This window comes from Truncatella angustata (assembly GCF_020726525.1).
Source record: "Truncatella angustata strain MPI-SDFR-AT-0073 chromosome Unknown BKA67scaffold_9, whole genome shotgun sequence".
NCBI lineage: Eukaryota > Fungi > Ascomycota > Sordariomycetes > Amphisphaeriales > Sporocadaceae > Truncatella > Truncatella angustata.
Window position 1 is genome coordinate 1,951,211 of NW_025763389.1, and position 19,402 is coordinate 1,970,612.

Here is a 19,402-nt window from a genome sequence, read left to right on the forward strand (position 1 = left end):
TCCCCCGCTCCGATCCAGCCGTGTTGTTGAGCGTCTAAGCGGCATCCGCCACGGAGGCTAACTAAGATCAGACCAGAATTGATGGAAACTACTCACTAAGAGTACCTTATTATGGCAAACACCCAAATAACGCATATCTGGATTACTTTTAAGCTGCAAGCAGAAGAACTGGAGGGTAGGTCGTGTAGTACTAGGCTGGGATTGTATGTTGTGGAATTTATCTGATGCATAAGTTCTTGACTACATACGTTTCCTCCACATTGAGCAATCAGTTGAGACTAACCTTTTCAATAACCTCAAGCCCTAAAGCGTCATTAAACCCAGGAATATCTCATCAGACTTGTATGTGGACCGATTTCGTTCCAGCAAAACTTGTACAGACACAGGGACGTACACTTCGTAGAGCGAAAGCAAGCCTCTCAAGCTTGGAATTTGTTTAGTTTCGTACATTGTTTTTGAAGTTGACTTCTAGCATATGGTCTGTAATGTAGCGAGAACGCCGTGGGTGGATCCAATTGGCAAGCGACGAGGCTATATGATTCTCATGTATCGCATGTAGTATCATGCCACTCCATCTTATACCATATTTGTCACGAAACTTCTTTTTTTTTGCACCACACAAGTCTGCCGCAGCTCTTTTCTTTGTTTCAGACTGGTGAAGCTTGTACAGATGATAGTTAATGCTCAGATGACAATGTCTGATCCTTTATGGCAGGATACGAGAGCTCGACGTATTGTGCAACCCATATTGCTGGATGTCCCTGATCTTCACGTATGGATGATGGCGATTGCAAGAATCTATACGTGTTTTAGTTCGTGAAGGAGAGTAGGAAGAGCAGGAATCTACGGTGTATTGTCTGAAGAAACAGATGTGCAAAGAATCTTGCACTACTCCTTGTAAAAGTTACTACAACGAAAAGGAAAAGATAAAACAAAAAGGGAAAAAGGCGAGAGAAGTAGAAAGAACTCTTACTAGCCGACTGTTATATAGTTGAAAAATATTAACTCGTCGCTTACCGGAGCATCTACACAATTTGAAATAAGCATCAAAGACTCCTGATTCACGCTTAATTGCAGAAGTTGACCTGCGTGGAATCTTGTATTCTTTGCAAGCGTGGCTAAAAGACTTGAAATATTTCGACTGTTTGCACAACCGAAGTGTCTACATTCGTTTGACAAAAGAGCCCCTTATATTTACATGATGACTTTCGGTATATACAAGCAGAGGCTTGCATCATCTAATCATTCCATACCCGGCCGGCGGTTATTTGTGCAAATGAACAAAACACGTTGGATAGATACAGATCCCCCAGAGCACAGTATATGTGCCACCTAGGCTGAAGGCAGACCAGCATGAGCTGTTGCGGCATCTTCGGGGCTGTTTTCGTTAAGAGCGTCGATGATATCAGCAAGCTCCTGCGGGTCGGCCGCAACCTGTCTTTTCTCGTCGGCAGGCAGACCAGCATGTGCAGTAGCCGCATCTTCAGGGCTGTTCTCGTTGAGAGCATCGATGATGTCGGCAAGCTCTTGCGGGTCAGCAGAAACTTGTCTCCTCTGGGCCGCAGCATTACTTTTCGCTGCAGCCGCATCGTCGGGGGAATTCTGCTCTAAGGCAGCTAAGATAGAGGCAATATCATCCTGTCGCTTGGTGGAGGAAGAGTTCTTGGCGGAAGAAGCGTTCTTGGCAGCCGCGGCATCCTCTGGGGAGGTCTGTTCGAGAGCAGCAAGAATGGAGGCTAAGTCATCTTGTCTCTTCGTAGAGCCAGCGGCCTTGGCAGCAGCTGCATCTTCAGGAGAAGTCTGCTCGAGAGCGGCTAGAATGGACGCCAGGTCATCCTGTCGGCGCTCCTTGGTAATAGTCAGACCCAACGACACAGTCGCCAAGGTTAAGATGATGGCTGCAGAACGCATGTTGAGAGATAGGCGTATTAAAAATGACTTGATGTATAATGAAAGCTATCAGACTAAGCGCTGCTCAAGTTGATAGACAAAGTACAAGAAGATGAGATACCGATGACAGGTCTTGGTAGACTTGGTAGACTTGGCGGCAGGTCTAATAAAGATCAATACCATCAGCGTACAGAAGAACATAGCATCATCACTCTTGGAATGAAATATCGACGAAACATGAGCATTCTCGGGATGGTGTATATCCGCATCAATGCTTTCAAATATGCCACTGACCTCTCGCGACCAAAACCTGAATTGGGGAATCACTGATGTTTCCTCTGTTATAACATAAAGCCTCGCGACCACTATTCCGGGAGATTTTCGAAACAAAGCCCCCCTCGGCCCAATCGAGTAATCAGATGGTTTTTAGCTGATAAAAGCCTGTTACAATTGAAGCTTGCTTCAGAGCGTTAGTGGAAGCTACTGCCGTTTCAAATGCGATCTGTGCGTTGAAACTTTCAAGTTCCAAGATTAACATGAATGCGCAGAGCTCGGATGCATAAGTGATAATTATCCCCAAACAATTTAAATGATGGTTGAAGAAGTGCCTTTATATTCATAAATATGAATTTATTGGATTTAGATTCGTGCCAGGGCGGTTAATGTAGACGCAATTGGAACCAACCATGCTCTAAAATGGGGCAGCTTGAGTAAACGTCAATTCGGTGGCAACTTAACATGTTTGCTATTCGTTAAGTAAATAGGATTTTAACATGTGAGGTATGGCAGATATCCGTATGACTATTTTTGCAAGTCTTGGTCCACAGTTGAAATTCATAGTGATTACTGAACTTGTCGACACATGTCATTGGCACACGTATGGTTGGGAATTGAAAAGTCGCGATAGAAGGGATCGGAATGGCATCCCCTCAAAGCATAATTTGGATTTTTTCTTTCTTTGTATAGAATGAAAGCCCACCTTGGTCTCTCCTCTCTGTGTACGTTCAAGTCGCTAGCCACGCCTTATTGCCCCTGGGAGCATGCGCCGGCCACTTACGCAGCCACCGTAAAACAGGAAAAACAAACAAACAATCATTGACACTCGCTGTGAGGTACGATGAGCTCCTAAAGACTTTCCTAGGGCAATGCGAGAGATATACAGCATTGGTTTTTGATGGCATCAATCTTGGAAATGGCAGTCATGGCCGAACTATACAAAGATATGGATTGAGGCTTTCGATCATATGTGGATCGGGCGAGCGTGCGATATTATCTGTGGCGATCCAACCACAGCGTCAGTATGTTGATGGTCAAAGCCTAAAAAATAAAAATGAAAAAGGGAGGGGGAAGGCGTAGCCTAGTGTGCCGGAGTCCTTCTCTGTGTTTAGTTGAGACGTCGAGCGTAAAATGAGGCCTTGCTATACACGACGAATCCATTGTTTCGTAAACATGATTATAAAACCAAGTATGGCAGACCGCTGAGGTAGGTGTAGTGTTACTGGCTAGCTCAACTCGATGTGACAATAAAAAATGGTGAGTTGACATAATCACTTTGGAGAAATAGGACTTGAACGATGATATACAAGGAAAACTAACATACTGATCCTTGCTCCCAAATTGTTATGTTGAGTATACGTGCATACTAGAACATGCCCTAAAGAAACATGTTACTAGAAAGTACCAGAGCATACTAAAAGCGATGAACATCTTAAAGTTTCAGATTCCATTACTACTACGTTGCAGAATGACAGGACTGACTTAGTTAGTGCTTTATGTATATGTTTCGAGATATATTTGGAAAAGGAGACTATTCTCAAAGTTTGTGGAACGCATTGCTTTATATGAGTCTTGCCTTGCAGCTGGTACTGTAATGCCAGAATCCTCCTCTATTGGCGATTATCTTGGAATGGTTCTGTAGCAAGAAACAAATAATTCAATTGCATCGAAAGTCTATTTCAAGAAAACTGCGAGGGGCAGTCTATTTCTTTCTGTTATGTCTGGTTTTTTTTATCATTTACGTCATTCGTAAGCACCAGTCTTGTTTATTGGGGATGACGCATCTTGTGAATTCGCCGTTTGTTGACATTGCCCTTATGTCGTGGTGTTGTTTCACATATAATTGCATTGGAATGCCTGGAACCTAGCTTCGACTAAAGCATAACGGTGATCATGGGCACGGCTTTTTAAGTCCTTTCGATCGTTTGCTGAGCGCTCCGGGTATTTGGTCGACCTTGGAGAGCATGGGCCGTAATTGTCGAGAGCAACACTCCATACTGTGGCAACAAGATCCTTCGAAAGAACGAAAGCGACATGTGTTTGAAGTCATGCTCTGATACACTCTCTATGACATAGAATACCACCACCAAGCTGGGCTCAGTAGGTGCGTATTGAATTCGCCCTGGTCAGCTATATTTAAAATTGGGATCAGATTCAGGAAATCCTTCAAGCAGTGAGCCTCTTTTGTATCACGGAAGATTGCTCCTGCTCGATGCGCCCATTGTGTCATAGAGAAACTTCTGGAAATACTCAATAACTGAGATGTTGTTAGGTCCAACCCAATCTTCATACTAAGGGTCAACAAGGCAACACACGGTCACGTCGGATTCGATTCGCGTATCTCTTCAATTTGTTTCAGACTCGTTTATGGAGTACGCATGGCGGTTGCTGGCTGGGTACATATTCGTGTTAGACGTCTACTACCACTGATATATATCTAATTGATATCCTCTAAATTTGTTGGACCCAAGTCTATCAAATGGCCTCATGAAGGCTTCAGAAAATTACGTCGGAACGTAAAAGCCAACGCGTTTATGAATACTTGGCAATGGCATGGGTAAGATACTCGACAAGCTCTAATTGACCTGTCGTCGGGCGCTATGACAAATAAATATTATCCTTGCATGATAGAACTTATTCAGGTCAATGATGTCTGTCGCGGATCTAAAGCGCTGGGTTTTGATTATGGGTGCCGATCTGATCCATTGGCCTGGTATGCCTACATGTTATTTCTTTCTAGACATAGGTTTTGCTACATCAGTCATCAATTCCTACAGTAGATATCGAGAATCTCAAGTCTTCCTATGAGAACATTAGTAACAAGGCAAACTACTACCTTTAGGACAAATACATCCGTAATATAGTGGGGAAATCACGGCGGGCCAATTGGAACTGATCCTATAGTTCAGACAATTTGACATGTGTCCACAGTTAAACGAGGGGTGGATTATTTCCCCGATACGCTCCTAGCAGCTGTGGTCTGTAATATCTGCTGGGGAGTACCAGACGAAGATGGCTTGTTAAATGACCTTGTTCGAAGTGTATGGTTCGCGAACACCTAACGGCACCATGCTCTGATCGGCCAAAAAACTCGGACGCAGCCGACCGGCTCTGAACCCCGGTCCAGATCAAGCGTCGGAAGCCACGCGTCGATAGATCGAAAACTCGTTGATTTTGCGCGATCACAGTCACCAAATTGCGCGACGACCATTGGAGTGAGAAAGGAACTTATTTTGCTTGAAGATACGGTAACGATATTGGGGCTGGCTTGCCAATGGCAGCCAATTAGTTCTAAGCAGTAAATACCGAATGATTTCGTTACGTCTGAGCGCCACCCTTGCCGGCCGAGAGGGTCTGGAGGTTTAGGGTGTTGCTTCAATGCTGCCCGGCTCCTGGAATGTGGTAAGTCGCGAAAAGTTCTTTCCGGATTCCTGGGATGAACTTGTGGCGCTAGGCTTCAGCTTCGTGGAGTCAAAGAGGGTCCTGGCTGGAGATCTCAATTGATCCTTCAACATCAGTCACCAAAGATTGATGCTGTTCGTGGCTAGCCATCTAGCAACAAGAACCCTAGAAGCTGAAAAGACGACGAAGACGAATATCGTTAATGTTGACATGTGGCTCCGCTCTCATCGGCTGAAAACCCGTGTCCGCGACTGCGGATCTTCATAGGATGAACCGCACTAGGTACTTGTTTCCGAATTGGGGTGTGCTTGGGAATGGGCCGGTGACTGAAGCCAAGCTGTGCAATCCGCCAGCGAGCCAGCCAACAGGTGAGCTACGCCTTCATGACAACTTAGCGAGAAGTGGGTATAGTGCGTGGCACCTATTGTATGTGTATCTCGACCGACCATTGCCGATCTTTGAATTGTGCTAGGCCATCAACTACGAAGTTTCTGCGAGTGTGCATGTTGTCCAGAGCTGGATGCACAAGGCGGCTTGTTGACTTAAATGATCAAACGCAATGTGAATATGTTCGAGCTCCAAGATGATGGTATGGTTTGTTTTTGCTTTATGGTGACATGCATCATTATTTGTCGAACTAGTTTTTGCGGTTCACTACATAAGCCAGCATCACTTTAATCTAGTCTGATACTTGATGCCCATAAATCCAACTCCACACCTATGCGGATCATGGACATACCGGTATAACCCCAGCTTGCACAAAGCATACCCCTGAATCCTGAGCTCCTTTTTCGACAACTACAGATCCGGGGCTACGCGTGTCATATACCTGGCTGCTGGGAACCCTTGAATCAGATCAGCGTAATAACAATCTAGATCTCATCTTGGTATCACAACTGATTGGTTGGGAAATACAGGTGAGAGAACAGAGCTCAAAATGGAATACATTAGTGCTGAACTTAATTATGGTCAGAGCGTATTGCTAAACTCCTTCGAGACTCCTCTAGAACTGACACTGGACTTCCATTTTCTCGTTAGAGCACAAAGGCAAAGGTACGCGAATCGGGGATTAGTCCGCGCTCGACCCCTCAGGATTAGAGATGCTAAGACTTTAGTCAAGCCACGATAACTTTAGCCCCGGGCCGAATTTTCTAGGCAATATCGACTAGCCGAGTAGCTCTTGATTTATCAAATTGTTTGTTGGTATTTGCCGCAGGCCGACGGTAGATATGCCAGACATGTCCTGTAACGCCACCACGCGTGGGTGACAGGTCTAGCATTGCTTCTCCTTGATATAGTTCAGTTATTCCCACTCCCCTCCAGCCGGTTGCCGGCAAACCTCAATACTCCGTGGACGCTTATCTGGTCCTGTGGTGCCGTCCTCAATTGAGCTTCCTTAATTGTGTCTCGTCCTTCACTTACGCCGGTCGCTCCCTTATACTCCTCATACGATGGCAGCCGAAACTCGTGGGCCGCAGATTGCGGCCATCGCATATACCTTCATGATAATGAGCTCTATCTCTACACTTCTTCGCATTTACTGCCGTGGCTACGTTATCAAAGCTTTTGGATTAGACGATTGGCTTGCCGTTATTGCCCAAGTACGCCGCAAAATGAATCTCTTGATCCAAGCTTCACTGACATGTGACAGTTTCTTTTTATCGTTTTCTGTGCATACGAACTTACAGGAGTCACGTATGGCACTGGACAGCATCTGAAAAACCTCTCCGATGAGGCAATTCCAAAGGCAATGCAGGTGTGTAGCAACAACCGATTAAAAGGACAATGCCACGAGGAAAATATTCTAAAACTACTATAGATGTGGTGGACTTGCGAGCCTCTCTACGTCTTGTCCAACATGGCTATCAAAGCCAGTATCGCAGTGTTTTTGTTGCGACTCTGTATCACCAAGACGCATCGCATGATTATTTGGGTCGTCGTCGGAGTGACCGAGATTTACAGCTTATTTTTCTTTCTACTATTCGTGCTGCAATGTCGACCCACTGCATTATTTTGGCTCCGGTATACTGGTAGTCCTCCTGAGGGAAGCTGTCTCGATGCGAGCGTCGTCTCGAACGCATTCTATGGCTATTCCGCTATCAGCTGTTGGACAGACTGGACATACAGTATCCTTCCAGTTTTCCTGGTTTGGAACCTACAGATGAACACTAAGGTCAAGATTTCCGTTATTGGAATTCTGGCTGCCGGTTGCATGTAAGAATGATCTTCCCCTCGATGTTTTTTTTTCTGTTCTGCGTGCGTCGTGCGGTTTGGCTGACTCGGAAAAATAGTGCTTCGAGTGCTACAATCGTCCGATTCCCATATCTCTACTCTTTGACTGATATCAACGACTTCCTATACTCGACTTCCGACGTTGCTATCTGGTCCACTGTCGAAACCGGGCTGGGTATCACTGCTGCAGGAGTGGCTACTCTTCGACCCCTCTTGAAGTCATGGTTCGGTGGCGGTTCATCCGCACGAGGAAACGGCACATCAGCTCGTCAGTGGCACAGAACAGGCAGCAGAAACCCCACTGGAGAGGATGCTTTCGACCTTCACGACGTCACCGCGAAACAGCGCTTCGGAGTCACGACGGTTATTGATTACAACAACAAGGCCGATAATGATGTTGAGGGTCAAAAGAACAAGGAAGGTGATACCGAGTCTGAGGCATCCGGATCTGGCGAGAACTGGAATAGCAGCCAATCGAATCTTGCAGACCGAGCCCAGGAAGGGCGCGGCGCTCAGAACCCATGGAATGCAATCACCGTTAAGAAGTCGATTGTTCAGACTCGAGGTTAGAGAGTTGACGGAACAACGGAACGACGGAACAGCCATGGCACGATACCCTTAATGATAAGCTTTTGCTGAATAGATGATCCGAATGTGTAGAGACTGGATCAATATTGGTTTACTTAGCGAATACTTACAGCCATAATAACCATTACTATAATTAATCTTCTTCACAACTCGTTTATCCGTACTTTAGTTGAAATCTGAATTCTCATCCCTTGAGCGTGACAATCACATGAGGGTCTCCTTGCACGTAGCGGCATCTCAGCCCTACAAGGAGCGATGGACTGGAGCTGCGGTGGAATGAGGGACTTGAGACGAGAATTCAAAATCGGGTCGTAAATGGGGTAAGTCATGATTACAATCTGGCCCTCAGTGCATTCACGATCTGTTATTGGTGTTCCTGAGCCGCAAATCCCAAGAACATTGCTTGCCCCGCTCCACACTCCCCTCCATACTCCCAGTGGTACGAAATTGATTTTCCACAACCCACCTGAGCCTGATTCCGCCTCCGGGCCGTCAATCGCATATGGGACGATGCACCAGGCACCGAGTAGTGTGAGTGGTTCTGGGGTGATGATGGCATGATGGGGGGTTTGAGCGCAGGCCTGTCTGGAGTCTTGGGCAAAGCCATAGTGGATTCGGTGGCAAACCGATAAGACACCATTGCTTGATTGTTTTGCTCGTCCCTGATGCTAGTGTCAGTGCACAAGGATGCATGCCCGCTGACCGTACGGATCCGTATCGTGGCAAAAACAAGTGTAGCACTCTCTTCCGTAAAGTCTCGTTAGATGACCATTGCATCTGGGCAGTTCGTGCTCCATGGTGGAATAAAGAGGGCAGATAAATAGGGCAGACGGAGTGTAGAAGTTTTCACAAAAGCTTTCACTAGTATAATACAGAACAGCCTCGAATGTTAACCAATCTTATGCGCTCTTTTTATTAAAATTTACATGGTAAGATGATGTGGGATAGCATGAGTAATCGCAAGAAGGAAGTCAGTGAGTGATCGAGTTCATGCGATTTTGCGAGGTTCTGTATCGATACCATGCTAACCTAGGGGAACTTGTAAACATAATACCTTGTGAAGTCGTATAAACTCAAGGCACTTTATCACCCTAGCTATAATGAACCAACCATATTGTTATGTCTTATACGACTGGCTCCTGACTTGAGAAGTACTTACTAGTTTAATCACTTTAAGGCTATTACATTTTACAATTGTGAAATGTCAGTTGGAATGAACTACAGTCTCTGTGAATCTTTCTTGGTGCTACTCAATAGGGCTAAAGTTAGTGGGCAAAAGTACGCTGGAGGCGGCAGGCCGGTGGTACGATACACACGGTCCATGATGGAAAACCAAATGTAAACTCCTGGCACCTTTCTTCATCCTAGCCTTGCAATAATTCGCAGAAACAAGATTCCCGTTATGGAGACTCGTGTCCTTCGCTCAAGGAGAATTCTAGATAAGAGTCGTGGTCAATTTAGTAAAGAATATGCTAGTCTAAAGGCTTTGCCAGTGCAATGGTGTCGATTGTTTTTTTTTTGTGGTTAGTCGTGGACTCAGCAGCTTTCAAGAATCGGCATCCAATAATGACATATCTGATATAAAGACGATGTGCACTGATTGACTAAGCACTCCTAAAAGCGTAAAAGTCAAGGGCATGCATTCCGAGGAGTTCTTTATATGGCGTGCGGGATACTAGACTATGGCTAGTATAGTTTTGACTGGCCTCAGGCTAACATGGCCTAGAAAGTTAGTTCCAGCATTCTTTGCAGTGTTGTGCAGATCACAGATAAGTGACACATGAAACAGGGAATTGATTATCATGGTACATCACTTTCATTTGTAGAATGTAGGGATTTCTAGGGGCGACAGCTCGACGTACTTGTGTGTATTAATTGCTTGGGTAATGAGGTGTTATTCTCTTCGTTACCAAATGGACTATACAAAACGGTCACCACGGCAGAATTTGTTGTTTGTACGCAATATTAATGAGAATTAAGGTTAGGACAATGAGAGGAATAGCCAAATCAATCACACAGCCGGGTCTCCTGCTTGTTTGCAAATAACTGCCTAACAATCATAGCACTTTTGCAGAGCACTGTCCATACATACATAACCTAGCCTAAGGTTAGTGCCTTGTGAACCCTGATGAAGTCAGGGTCGCACTAGCTAGTGCCGCTGTAATGTACAACACTGGCAGGTGCCTGCCCACGGACGACTGATTCCCAGGAGCTGAGTCTAGTAGAGCATTTGGTCAACAAGTGAACCCTGGATCGACAAACTGGAGTATTTTGTGTCTGTGCAAAAGCCGTTGCACATCACAAAGAACAATATATCTCATGTCCGGGCACGCATTCCGTTTTTAGAACTCCATGGCCACTATTCTGTAAGGTATACCGAAAAGCATGGCATCAGCTCCTTCTGGCGTAGTAGCCCATACTCAGCGCTGTTGGAGCCCTTGTCTTGCTAGTAATTTCGCAAACAAGTTGACCCTATTACAGCATCGCTGATGTATCTCGTAGCCAGGACTCTTTCTTGAGAGCCATTACTATGGGCGGCCTTCCATCTATAACTGCCAGCTGCCGCCTCTGTCTTTCGTGACCGACTTCCTGGCGGGTGCTGTTCATAAAACTCGCAGAGCCCATCTTCGTCAAGATGTCGGACAATATTGTTCGTTCGGCCGAGAAACTGTCGGACTGGCGGCTAGTCCAGGGCTGAACTACCGGGCCCAATCTAGGCGGTGGAGCTGTTTCGGAACAACTAGCGAGGGAAACTATCACCACTATCGTCGCCAACCATGTTGTCTGGACATCCTCGATCGCCTTCAGCACTCAACATGAAACTGTGACTAGCATTCATATTATAGTATACGGTGCGGACATACATCAACAAATACGAGCCTCATTGGCTCACCGGTAGAGCGCCTCACTAGTAATGAGGAGGTAACTGGTTCGACTCCAGTATGAGGCACAACATATTCTTTTGCCTGGTGTTCATGTAGTTCTAAGCAGGAACCACGTATATTGCTTTTCTTTTTTTTCCGAATGATTTCGGTCGCCAGCTCAGACTCGACTTAGAAGTCCCAGGAAGCCTGCTATAGTCTCTCCTGCTCGGTACGCTGAGATTTGTGATCCTCTCGAGCGAATCTTTGGAGGTAATAATGTCCCCTCGTTGCAATGTGTAAAAGAATACAAGGGAAGAAACTGGTGGCAGCTATATCATGGCATTCACTCTAGTCCAACCCACTAGTTCATCGATCTTCCAGAAGAAAGAAAAAAAAATTTATACCATGGATCTAATAGTCAGAAATCTCGTCTCTCCAGGGGTGCGCTCCTCGCACTTCCCTTCCATTCTCCTACTTCCAACGAAGTCGCGGACCGCGCACCTCATCATCACGAGCCCAGAGAGAAGTGGATTGACCTTCTTTGCACTTGGTACCTGCAGGCATTTCCCTCAACTTGGTCCAACCACCTGAAGCACACTGCTGATATTGATTTCCGCCGATGCAGAAAAAGTCTCCTTCCTCGGTAGGACACTGACCACTCTTCCCTCCACTGGTTGACCCTGATGAACCTGATTCGGTCAATGCTGAGTTGCTACTCGGGTTTGCCGGAGAAGTTGGGGCCGTCGGGTTGGTAACAACGGTGGTCGAGGTGGCCTTGGTCTGGGTCTGGAAGCCACTGGCAACAGGCGATGAAGCAACAACAGGTGATGGCGATGCAGCAGCTGGTGAGCCGGAACCTGAACCCCCCGAACCTGAAGAACCACTCGAGGGGGCACCTCCACCACCAGGGGCACATGGCGATGTGCCTTTGCTAATGGCTTGATACTTCGGCGACGCAGCCAGCTTTTGGAGGTTGCTACCTGGGTCTGGCCAGATCATATCATTCGCCTGATCCGCTTTTGTCATGCAATCGTTCACACTGGCGAGATTGACGACGTTGAGGTTGGGGAATGCGTCGCGAGTCACCAGTTCAGACATCTCCATGGTCGCGTTGACGGATCGTTTGGCAGATCCAGTCACTTCGATCGGAGCGCAGTTCATGTAGAATTCTGGAGCCCCAGACATGTGTGGTATCCATGTCCAAGCGAAAACGTACTTGCCGGGAGCAATACCATCGGGGATCGTGAAGTCGTACGTGTCTGCAGCCCCACCAGCCTTGCTAGGACAGCCACCCTCGATAGAAAGGATGACTTGCCACTTTGAAGAGACCGTTGGTGCGGCGTCACTGGTGACAGCGAGCTGGCAGGAGCCTCCGCCGTGAACTGCCGAGCCCGTGAAGGACAGCTTCTGGGTTTCGCCGATGGCCATCTTGGTGGCATCGACGCCAGAGTAGAACGAGGGTGACCCATTGTACTTACAAGGAAAGTTAGAAGAGGTCAGGGGCGAACTGTCTGGGCTGCCATAGGGCTTAGGGGTAGCCATAATCATATGGCCATTGCCAGCGGTGCTGAAGAGTGCCAGCGCGGTGGCCACGAGTGCTTGAGCGCTGGTTCGAACCATATTGAAGATTCAAGGTTTTGTTGAGTTTAAGTGTTCGGGTTGTCTTGCAAATACCACCTGGGTATTGGCTGCTTGCTCAGTTGACTTGTATTGGGTAGAAATGCGGAATGAAGGTGGCGCATGATTTGTGCCTTTTATGCTTGTCTCAATCTGGACGCCTGTAAAAGGCTACCAAGTCCATTGTATTGAGTTTCAAGGAAACTTGCTGCCTCAATCCCGTTGTTTCGACGGTCTTGATAAACGCCTGGGGCTCAAACCGATTCTCTCAGAATAACAGCGGGTGACAAGGCAAAATTATTCGAGAAGTGTTCATTGATGGCATATCTGAAGCAAAGAGAGCTGTTGTGATCTGTCAAAGCGTTCCAAAGAACCAGAAATCCAATGAACTCATAAGGCAATCGGTCAAAGAAGACCGACGAAGTTCATTGTTGATATTTCCCCCAACGGCATTCAACGGAATTGGCCGTGAATGGGCACAAACCGGGGGACCGAGGTAGCAGAAGAAAGTAACCATATGTCCTATGTCCTTCAAATACGCTGCCACAGGGCTTGCCAAGACGTGGACATGTGTCCTAAACGAGTCAAACAAATGTTCGAATCGTGGATTAATGAATAATCCTCTCCGTGAACAGAGTTCTCTAGCTTGCTCAATGTATAAGGGGTCCCCTATTTGCCATATTGACGCTGAGAACGTAAAATGGTTGTACGTTGATTTGATGCATTTATAACATCCGATCTCGCAATATATGCTACTGTTTGTTATAGAAGCGATACAGGCTTGTCTACCATTACCTTAAATCCTTTCCGATCCAATGACCTGTCATGCATCGTCATCCAGTTTTTTTCCAGAAGAAAATCGAATAAAATGCAATTTTAAGGAATCCTGCACCTATGAGGACGCGTAGATAAACTTCCTTTCTCCAAGCTTTGTAATCCACGGGCACTTCTCCAATTTGCGAGGTTTTGTTGTTTTGTTAATCTGTTAGAGATGGGTTTGAAGACCGCGGGCTCTATCAGCCACGACTTGACTTAGATCCGACACCTTGGAGCCCGCGACTGAAGTAATGTACTCAGTTGAGTACATACCACAAGGAACTCACTCGGTTACTGCTTTCATGTCCACTGATCTCGACTTGTGATAAATCTCAGCCACCTGTTTGGAATCATGGATCTTCACAAAGGTTCTTTGGGAACAGACCTACATGGATGTAGAATTATTGAAAGATGATAATGTATCATGAGTTGTACTATAGCATGATGTATATAGGCTTCCATAAATTTCGGGGTTATAGGTATGGGAAGACACTCCTCACTGTTACCAGTTGCGACTAATACCGAGTGATGTATGGGAACCTAGACAAAAATCGAAAGAAGAGGTCCGGCTTATCAAACGCCGCATCTGGCCGTTGAGTTTATGTAAGGCAAGCACGTGAGAGACATCTAGTAGTGGTAGAACCAATCATGGAGTGTGCTCGTGAGACGGCATCACCCCAAAGTACTTGTTCTTATTTTATTTTATTTTATTTTACAACGCATCGGATTTACCGTTGCTATAAATTCGCGTGTCAAAAGAAAAGGAGCGGCTGCCTCAATATATGGCTTGAATGGCATTCAACAAAACCCTGTCTTGGAACCTAAAGAGTAGTTTGCTAACCGTACAGACCCCCTCGACTCCTTTGCCACTGGCGGCATATCGCTGGGCCCGGCAATTCCCGCCCCAACCCGATAAGCCCAAATTTTTGAATGGGACCAATGGCGATCTCAGATCTCGTAATCAACTCAGATCAAGTGCTCATACGTGGTGAATAAGCTTCCGTCCCACCTTTGCACACGACAACAACAACCAGCAGAGGCAGCCGATTGATTTGCACACCTGTGACTGATCATGGCGGCAACACCAGCTTGCATCCAGCGCATCCGCGCTCCCCTCCAGCGGGTGGCTGGCGCATCTTTCAGCGCAGTCAGGTCCTACGCCACTGTACCCGACGCCCCCTCCGCGACAGCAACGCCCGCATCACAAGGCGCCGCGCCGTCACGGCGCCCGACATATTTCAAGAACACCACAGTGTCTTCGCTCGACGACTTCATCTCGTCGCGCGACACAGCACTGCCGGCCTCAGAGGCATACACGCTACGCACCGCCGAAGTCGGACCTGCCCACAACCGACGAACCATCACCCGTCTGCCGGAATGGCTGAAGACGCCCATACCGGCGGGCAACAGCAACTACAAGCAAATCAAGAAGGATCTCAGAGGACTTGGTCTGTCCACCGTCTGCGAGGAGGCGCGCTGTCCCAATATCTCCGATTGCTGGGGCGGAGACAACAAGAATGCGGCCACCGCCACCATCATGTTGATGGGCGACTCGTGCACAAGGGGATGCAGGTTTTGCAGCGTGAAGACCAATAGAAAGCCCGGCCCTCTTGATCCCCACGAGCCCGAGAATACAGCCGAGGCCCTGGCACGATGGGGGCTGGGATATGTCGTGCTCACCAGTGTCGACCGAGACGATTTGGCCGACGGTGGTGCTAGGCACTGGGCTGAGACCATCCGCAAGATCAAACAGAAGAAACCGAGCCTTTTAGTCGAGGCCCTGACAGGAGACTTCATGGGTGACCTCGACATGGTCAAGATCGTGGCTGAGAGCGGTCTGGACGTATACGCGCACAACATCGAGACTGTAGAGGGACTGACGCCATACGTACGAGATCGGAGGGCCACTTTCAGGCAAAGTCTCAAGGTGCTGGCCCATGTGAAAGAAGTTAGAGGCCAGGAAGGCATTGTCACCAAGACGAGTATGATGCTCGGTCTCGGCGAGCAAGAGGAGGAAGTCATGGACGCCCTTAGAGAGCTGCGAAAGGCCAACGTCGACGTCGTCACTTTTGGTCAGTACATGCGACCCACCAAGCGCCACTTGAAGGTCGAGAAATATGTCACCCCCGACGAGTTCGAGATGTGGCGCCAAAGAGCTCTGGACATGGGCTTCTTGTACGTCGCAAGTGGTCCCCTTGTACGAAGCAGCTACAAGGCTGGTGAATCATTCATTGAGAACGTGCTCAAGAAGCGTGCCGCAGAGAAGGGCGCTGCCACCGTCTCCGGAAAGCTAAACGACGCTATTGCCGTCGATCAGCTGAAGGCCGAGGGTGTATAGTGCGCATGATCCTTATATCTGTATATTCAACACTGTAAAATGAAATGATCACATGGGCTCTGTGCGGGGGTGCATCAGATTGGGCGTTCATAAATCTGCGATTTGTATATGAAGGGCGACAGGGCTGCCGCCATGGTTAACTCTTCAACGAGTATCACCATTTTTGAAATATTCCTGGTTCTAAATCGTGCCATGTGATTTTGGACAATAACAAGTCGCTCATAAGCACATAACTACTGTTCGTTAAGTTGTCTTGTCTAATTGAGTTTCGATACGAATTTTTTGTTTGTGTGGGTTATCCTGCCGTTTGCTTGTCTGGATATGTAACATAAAATGTTGTGGCCAAGCTTGAAAATACTTCGTCCAGCTGCTATGGGTTCGACTCGAGAATGTCGAGTCTATTCAACTTTTTGGGAGTTGACACTACAGCTTTTGTTTTAGCCATTACTCACTCCTATGATGATTTGGTTTCATCGAGCTGGCATTCCACCAGCGCAAGTTTCGGGTTAACGTACTCGAAAACAGGTTTCAAAGTAGCCTGGAAATTCGATCGCGATCCGGAGAGCTCAACCGTATTCAACGGGCAATTTCTCTAAAAGATTGACCTTCAGAAATACGCCATATGCACCGTTGCATTAATCGTCCATCAATGAGCTCTCCTGTTCATAAATATCACTAAAGAACATATGAAGCGCATCTCATGGACGAGACCCTTCCAAGTTCAAACACGGCTTCATTTCGACGCCTCATTCTATCCCACACCCACGATAACACCTTCCGCCCGACCCACACTCCCTGCCAGCAGTGGCCGTCGTGCTGCACTCTGGAGATCTCGCCAATGACGGCGGGCAACCCAGCCACACCGTCGTCATTTATTCACTACGACGGATGAAGGCGTAGTTTAAGCTCATGATTCTCAGCAACCACGCACGATCGCAAGACGAGATGTGGCGGGAGGTACAATCTGCCTTGGGGGGTAGGTCTACATTTGTAAAGTGGAAAGACAACGGTACAAAATCCAAAGTGACTAAAATACTCAAATAATAAGAACTAGAGGTACCAGATTTCTTTTGTCCGCATATCCAGGTTAGCTGATCTCGATTCTACTCCATATCACTTCTTTCTATTTATTTCTTTTTGGTTGCTTATCGGGATTCTCACGCCACCGATGTCAAACTCAAGCCTCCGAACAAACCACTCCACCCACTCCCCTGCCCACCCAGAACACCCAGCGGTGCCTCGATCGCTATCTCCGCCCAGTGGTGATAGACACCATTGATACCTATGATTGCAAGGAACTCCTCCTCATCACTGTTAACTGCCGCATAGGTGCGGTTCCCTCGGCCGATGAGAGAGAGGTCGAACCAATCGCCTTGGGGCACTGTTGCGTTCGAGCGGAAGTAGTTTCCGCCCGCGAAAAGCGTGACCGTCGGCGTCAGCATGAGCACGGAGTCGCGCCCGCTCAGGATCGTGGCATTGGTCGGGTCGTCCAGCGCGTCGACGCGCAAGGAAAGCGACAAAGTGTAGTTACGCCCCTTGGACTCCAAAGGGGTGGTGATGCTGCAGCCGTCGGTGATGGATAGTGCCGGTTTCGTGGGATAGCCGGAGACCGCCTCGCAGTCGGTTTGTGCCGTGTACCCGTTCCCGGACGTATCTTCGATCGAGCCAGAGGTCGGTTCGGTCAGCGTCAGCGTGTAGTTTACGATGACGTCCGAGATGGAGGCGATCGTGCGCTCGAGGTTCTGCCCGGGAACATTGGGCTGGAGTACCGCGAATGCTTCCGCGAATGCCGCTTCGCTGAGGTTGCCGCCCCATTGCTTGTCAGCGAGCGCAGGTATACCCTCGCGCCAGGCATAGTACGCCTCGGAGTAGACGGTGGCGTTGGCGCCATAGTCATTCCAGAGTGGTACGATAGATCCGAGGACATAGGGGCTTGAGGCCGGCGGGTTGTTGGTAGCGTTGGACTGATCGAATATGTACGGACGCCATAATCCCTTCTCAGGCGACCCGTGGAAGGTCTTAGTTAGGTTGATGGTGTTCAAATAGCCTCCGGGTGGGGCGTACTTGTTGACGATGTAGAAGTCATCGTTGGAATTGACCACGGAGTAGTTGTTCTTGATGTAGTCATAATACGGGTTGTCCTCGAAATACTCCCAGTGCTGAACGGACACATTCTGGTGGACATTGGTCCATGTCGAATTGTAAATTGGCGGGAATGTTCCCCATATGCGCATTAACTTCCCGCTTTCGGCAGCGATGAAGGTGTTCATCTCGTTGACGAACATATTGTAGTCCGCTTCTGAGGCAGTGTACTCGTCAGCACCGATCGACACGGTCTTGGAGTGAAACCAAGGCAAGAAAGTAGACCAGATGGTCTTCATGGTCGGAATGGTATCGGGATGGGAGATATTCAGCAAGCTGACATTATCCTCTAATGCCAGCTCCGGCTTCCATTGGGTGATGACCAGCGCATGTCCAGGGGCTTCGATCTCTGGGATCACAGTCACTCCGCGTGCAACACATTTTGTTTGGATGTCGTCGAACGTTGGCCGGTCATAGGACTCGTTTGCGTACAGATTGAGCCCATCAACGGCAGAGTCATCGCTCCACAGACGGAAGCGCGCATAAAGGCCCATAGACTGTTCATAAGTATAATTAGGGTTGTTATACAAGTTATCACTCAGATGGAGGTGCAGAGTGTTCTGTTTGAAGAACGACATGTAACTGCAGAGGTCGGTCAAGAAATCAGGAGGATAGTAGTGACGACCGTCGTCAAGCATCATTCCACGCGTTGCCCAGCTGGGGACATCAATGCTGGAGCCATACGGTATGGACGGTGTTTCCGAGTTAGCAACAGAGAGTAGGCCTTGCTGAAGAACCGTCCGGGTACCCCACCATACTCCTAGTGATGAAGCACCGGTGATGGTAAGGCCGGATGGGCTGACGTCAAGGCTGTAGCCCTCGGATGACAGTTGGCCCGCTGCATCAAGATAGTCACCGGCCTCGCCCAACGTCAGGAATATGCTGCCATTCGAAGAAATGGTGCCATTGTTCAAGCTGACTGTGATGTCGAGAACATCACTCAAGTCCCCGGCAAATGTTGTAGCAAATTCATAGAGTGTAGGTGGTATCAAGGTTTGGCCACTTTCGTCCACAGAAGCAGCATATCGCGTGTCGACGACTATACTATTGACATTTGCGAGATTGAAGGTTCCATTCGAGATATACTCGAATGACACTGTCGGAATGACTGGTAGAGATGCGTACACATAGGCAGCCCCTGGGATAAAATTAGTCAAGCAGGGTTATCATTCAGTCCTTTAAACCTTACCAATCGTGCTGCTGATGACCGCCTGAGTGCACTTCATCTTGGTGGTGT

The 19,402-nt window shown here is 47.8% G+C and overlaps 6 protein-coding genes and 1 non-coding gene across 7 annotated transcripts; 3 read left to right on the forward strand and 4 right to left on the reverse strand.

Moving 5' to 3' along the window:
- Positions 1-1,332: 1,332 nt before the first annotated feature.
- Positions 1,333-1,911, reverse strand: BKA67DRAFT_540570 (uncharacterized protein; the record flags this gene model as incomplete). Its single annotated transcript, XM_046100794.1, has 1 exon — positions 1,333-1,911. One exon carries the CDS (start codon positions 1,909-1,911, stop codon positions 1,333-1,335), a length of 579 nt encoding a protein of 192 aa, XP_045953630.1.
- A 4,766-nt stretch (positions 1,912-6,677) lies between these two features.
- BKA67DRAFT_639150 (uncharacterized protein) lies at positions 6,678-8,697 on the forward strand. The gene is made up of 4 exons (XM_046105725.1): positions 6,678-7,169; positions 7,220-7,324; positions 7,388-7,782; positions 7,860-8,697. Exons 1-4 carry the CDS (start codon positions 7,020-7,022, stop codon positions 8,368-8,370), a joined length of 1,161 nt encoding a protein of 386 aa, XP_045953631.1. The 5' UTR covers positions 6,678-7,019; the 3' UTR covers positions 8,371-8,697.
- Positions 8,451-8,798, reverse strand: BKA67DRAFT_426584 (uncharacterized protein). Its single transcript, XM_046096844.1, has one exon. The coding sequence runs from the start codon at positions 8,715-8,717 to the stop codon at positions 8,532-8,534; it is 186 nt and encodes a 61-aa protein (XP_045953632.1). The 5' UTR covers positions 8,718-8,798; the 3' UTR covers positions 8,451-8,531.
- Positions 8,799-11,266: 2,468 nt separating this feature from the next.
- Positions 11,267-11,338, forward strand: BKA67DRAFT_t155. The gene has a single exon. It is a non-coding gene; the product is annotated as a tRNA-Thr (tRNA).
- A 385-nt stretch (positions 11,339-11,723) lies between these two features.
- BKA67DRAFT_540572 (uncharacterized protein) lies at positions 11,724-12,872 on the reverse strand (the record flags this gene model as incomplete). Its single annotated transcript, XM_046100795.1, has 1 exon — positions 11,724-12,872. The coding sequence occupies one exon, from the start codon at positions 12,870-12,872 to the stop codon at positions 11,724-11,726; it is 1,149 nt and encodes a 382-aa protein (XP_045953633.1).
- A 1,885-nt stretch (positions 12,873-14,757) lies between these two features.
- Positions 14,758-16,023, forward strand: BKA67DRAFT_525422 (uncharacterized protein; the record flags this gene model as incomplete). The annotated part of the gene is made up of 1 exon (XM_046098663.1): positions 14,758-16,023. The coding sequence occupies one exon, from the start codon at positions 14,758-14,760 to the stop codon at positions 16,021-16,023; it is 1,266 nt and encodes a 421-aa protein (XP_045953634.1).
- A 1,157-nt stretch (positions 16,024-17,180) lies between these two features.
- BKA67DRAFT_663466 (putative beta-hexosaminidase) lies at positions 17,181-19,391 on the reverse strand (the record flags this gene model as incomplete). The annotated part of the gene is made up of 2 exons (XM_046108186.1): positions 17,181-19,303; positions 19,355-19,391. 2 exons carry the CDS (start codon positions 19,389-19,391, stop codon positions 17,181-17,183), a joined length of 2,160 nt encoding a protein of 719 aa, XP_045953635.1.
- Between the last annotated feature and the right edge of the window lie 11 nt (positions 19,392-19,402).

Coding starts and splice junctions, on each gene's coding strand:
- BKA67DRAFT_639150 (XM_046105725.1), top strand. CDS start 7,020: ATGGCAGCCGAAACTCGTGGGCCGCAGATTGCGGCCATCGCATATACC. Junction 7,170..7,219: donor GGCTTGCCGTTATTGCCCAA/GTACGCCGCAAA, acceptor GACATGTGACAG/TTTCTTTTTATCGTTTTCTG. Junction 7,783..7,859: donor ATTCTGGCTGCCGGTTGCAT/GTAAGAATGATC, acceptor TCGGAAAAATAG/TGCTTCGAGTGCTACAATCG.
- BKA67DRAFT_426584 (XM_046096844.1), bottom strand. CDS start 8,717: ATGACTTACCCCATTTACGACCCGATTTTGAATTCTCGTCTCAAGTCC.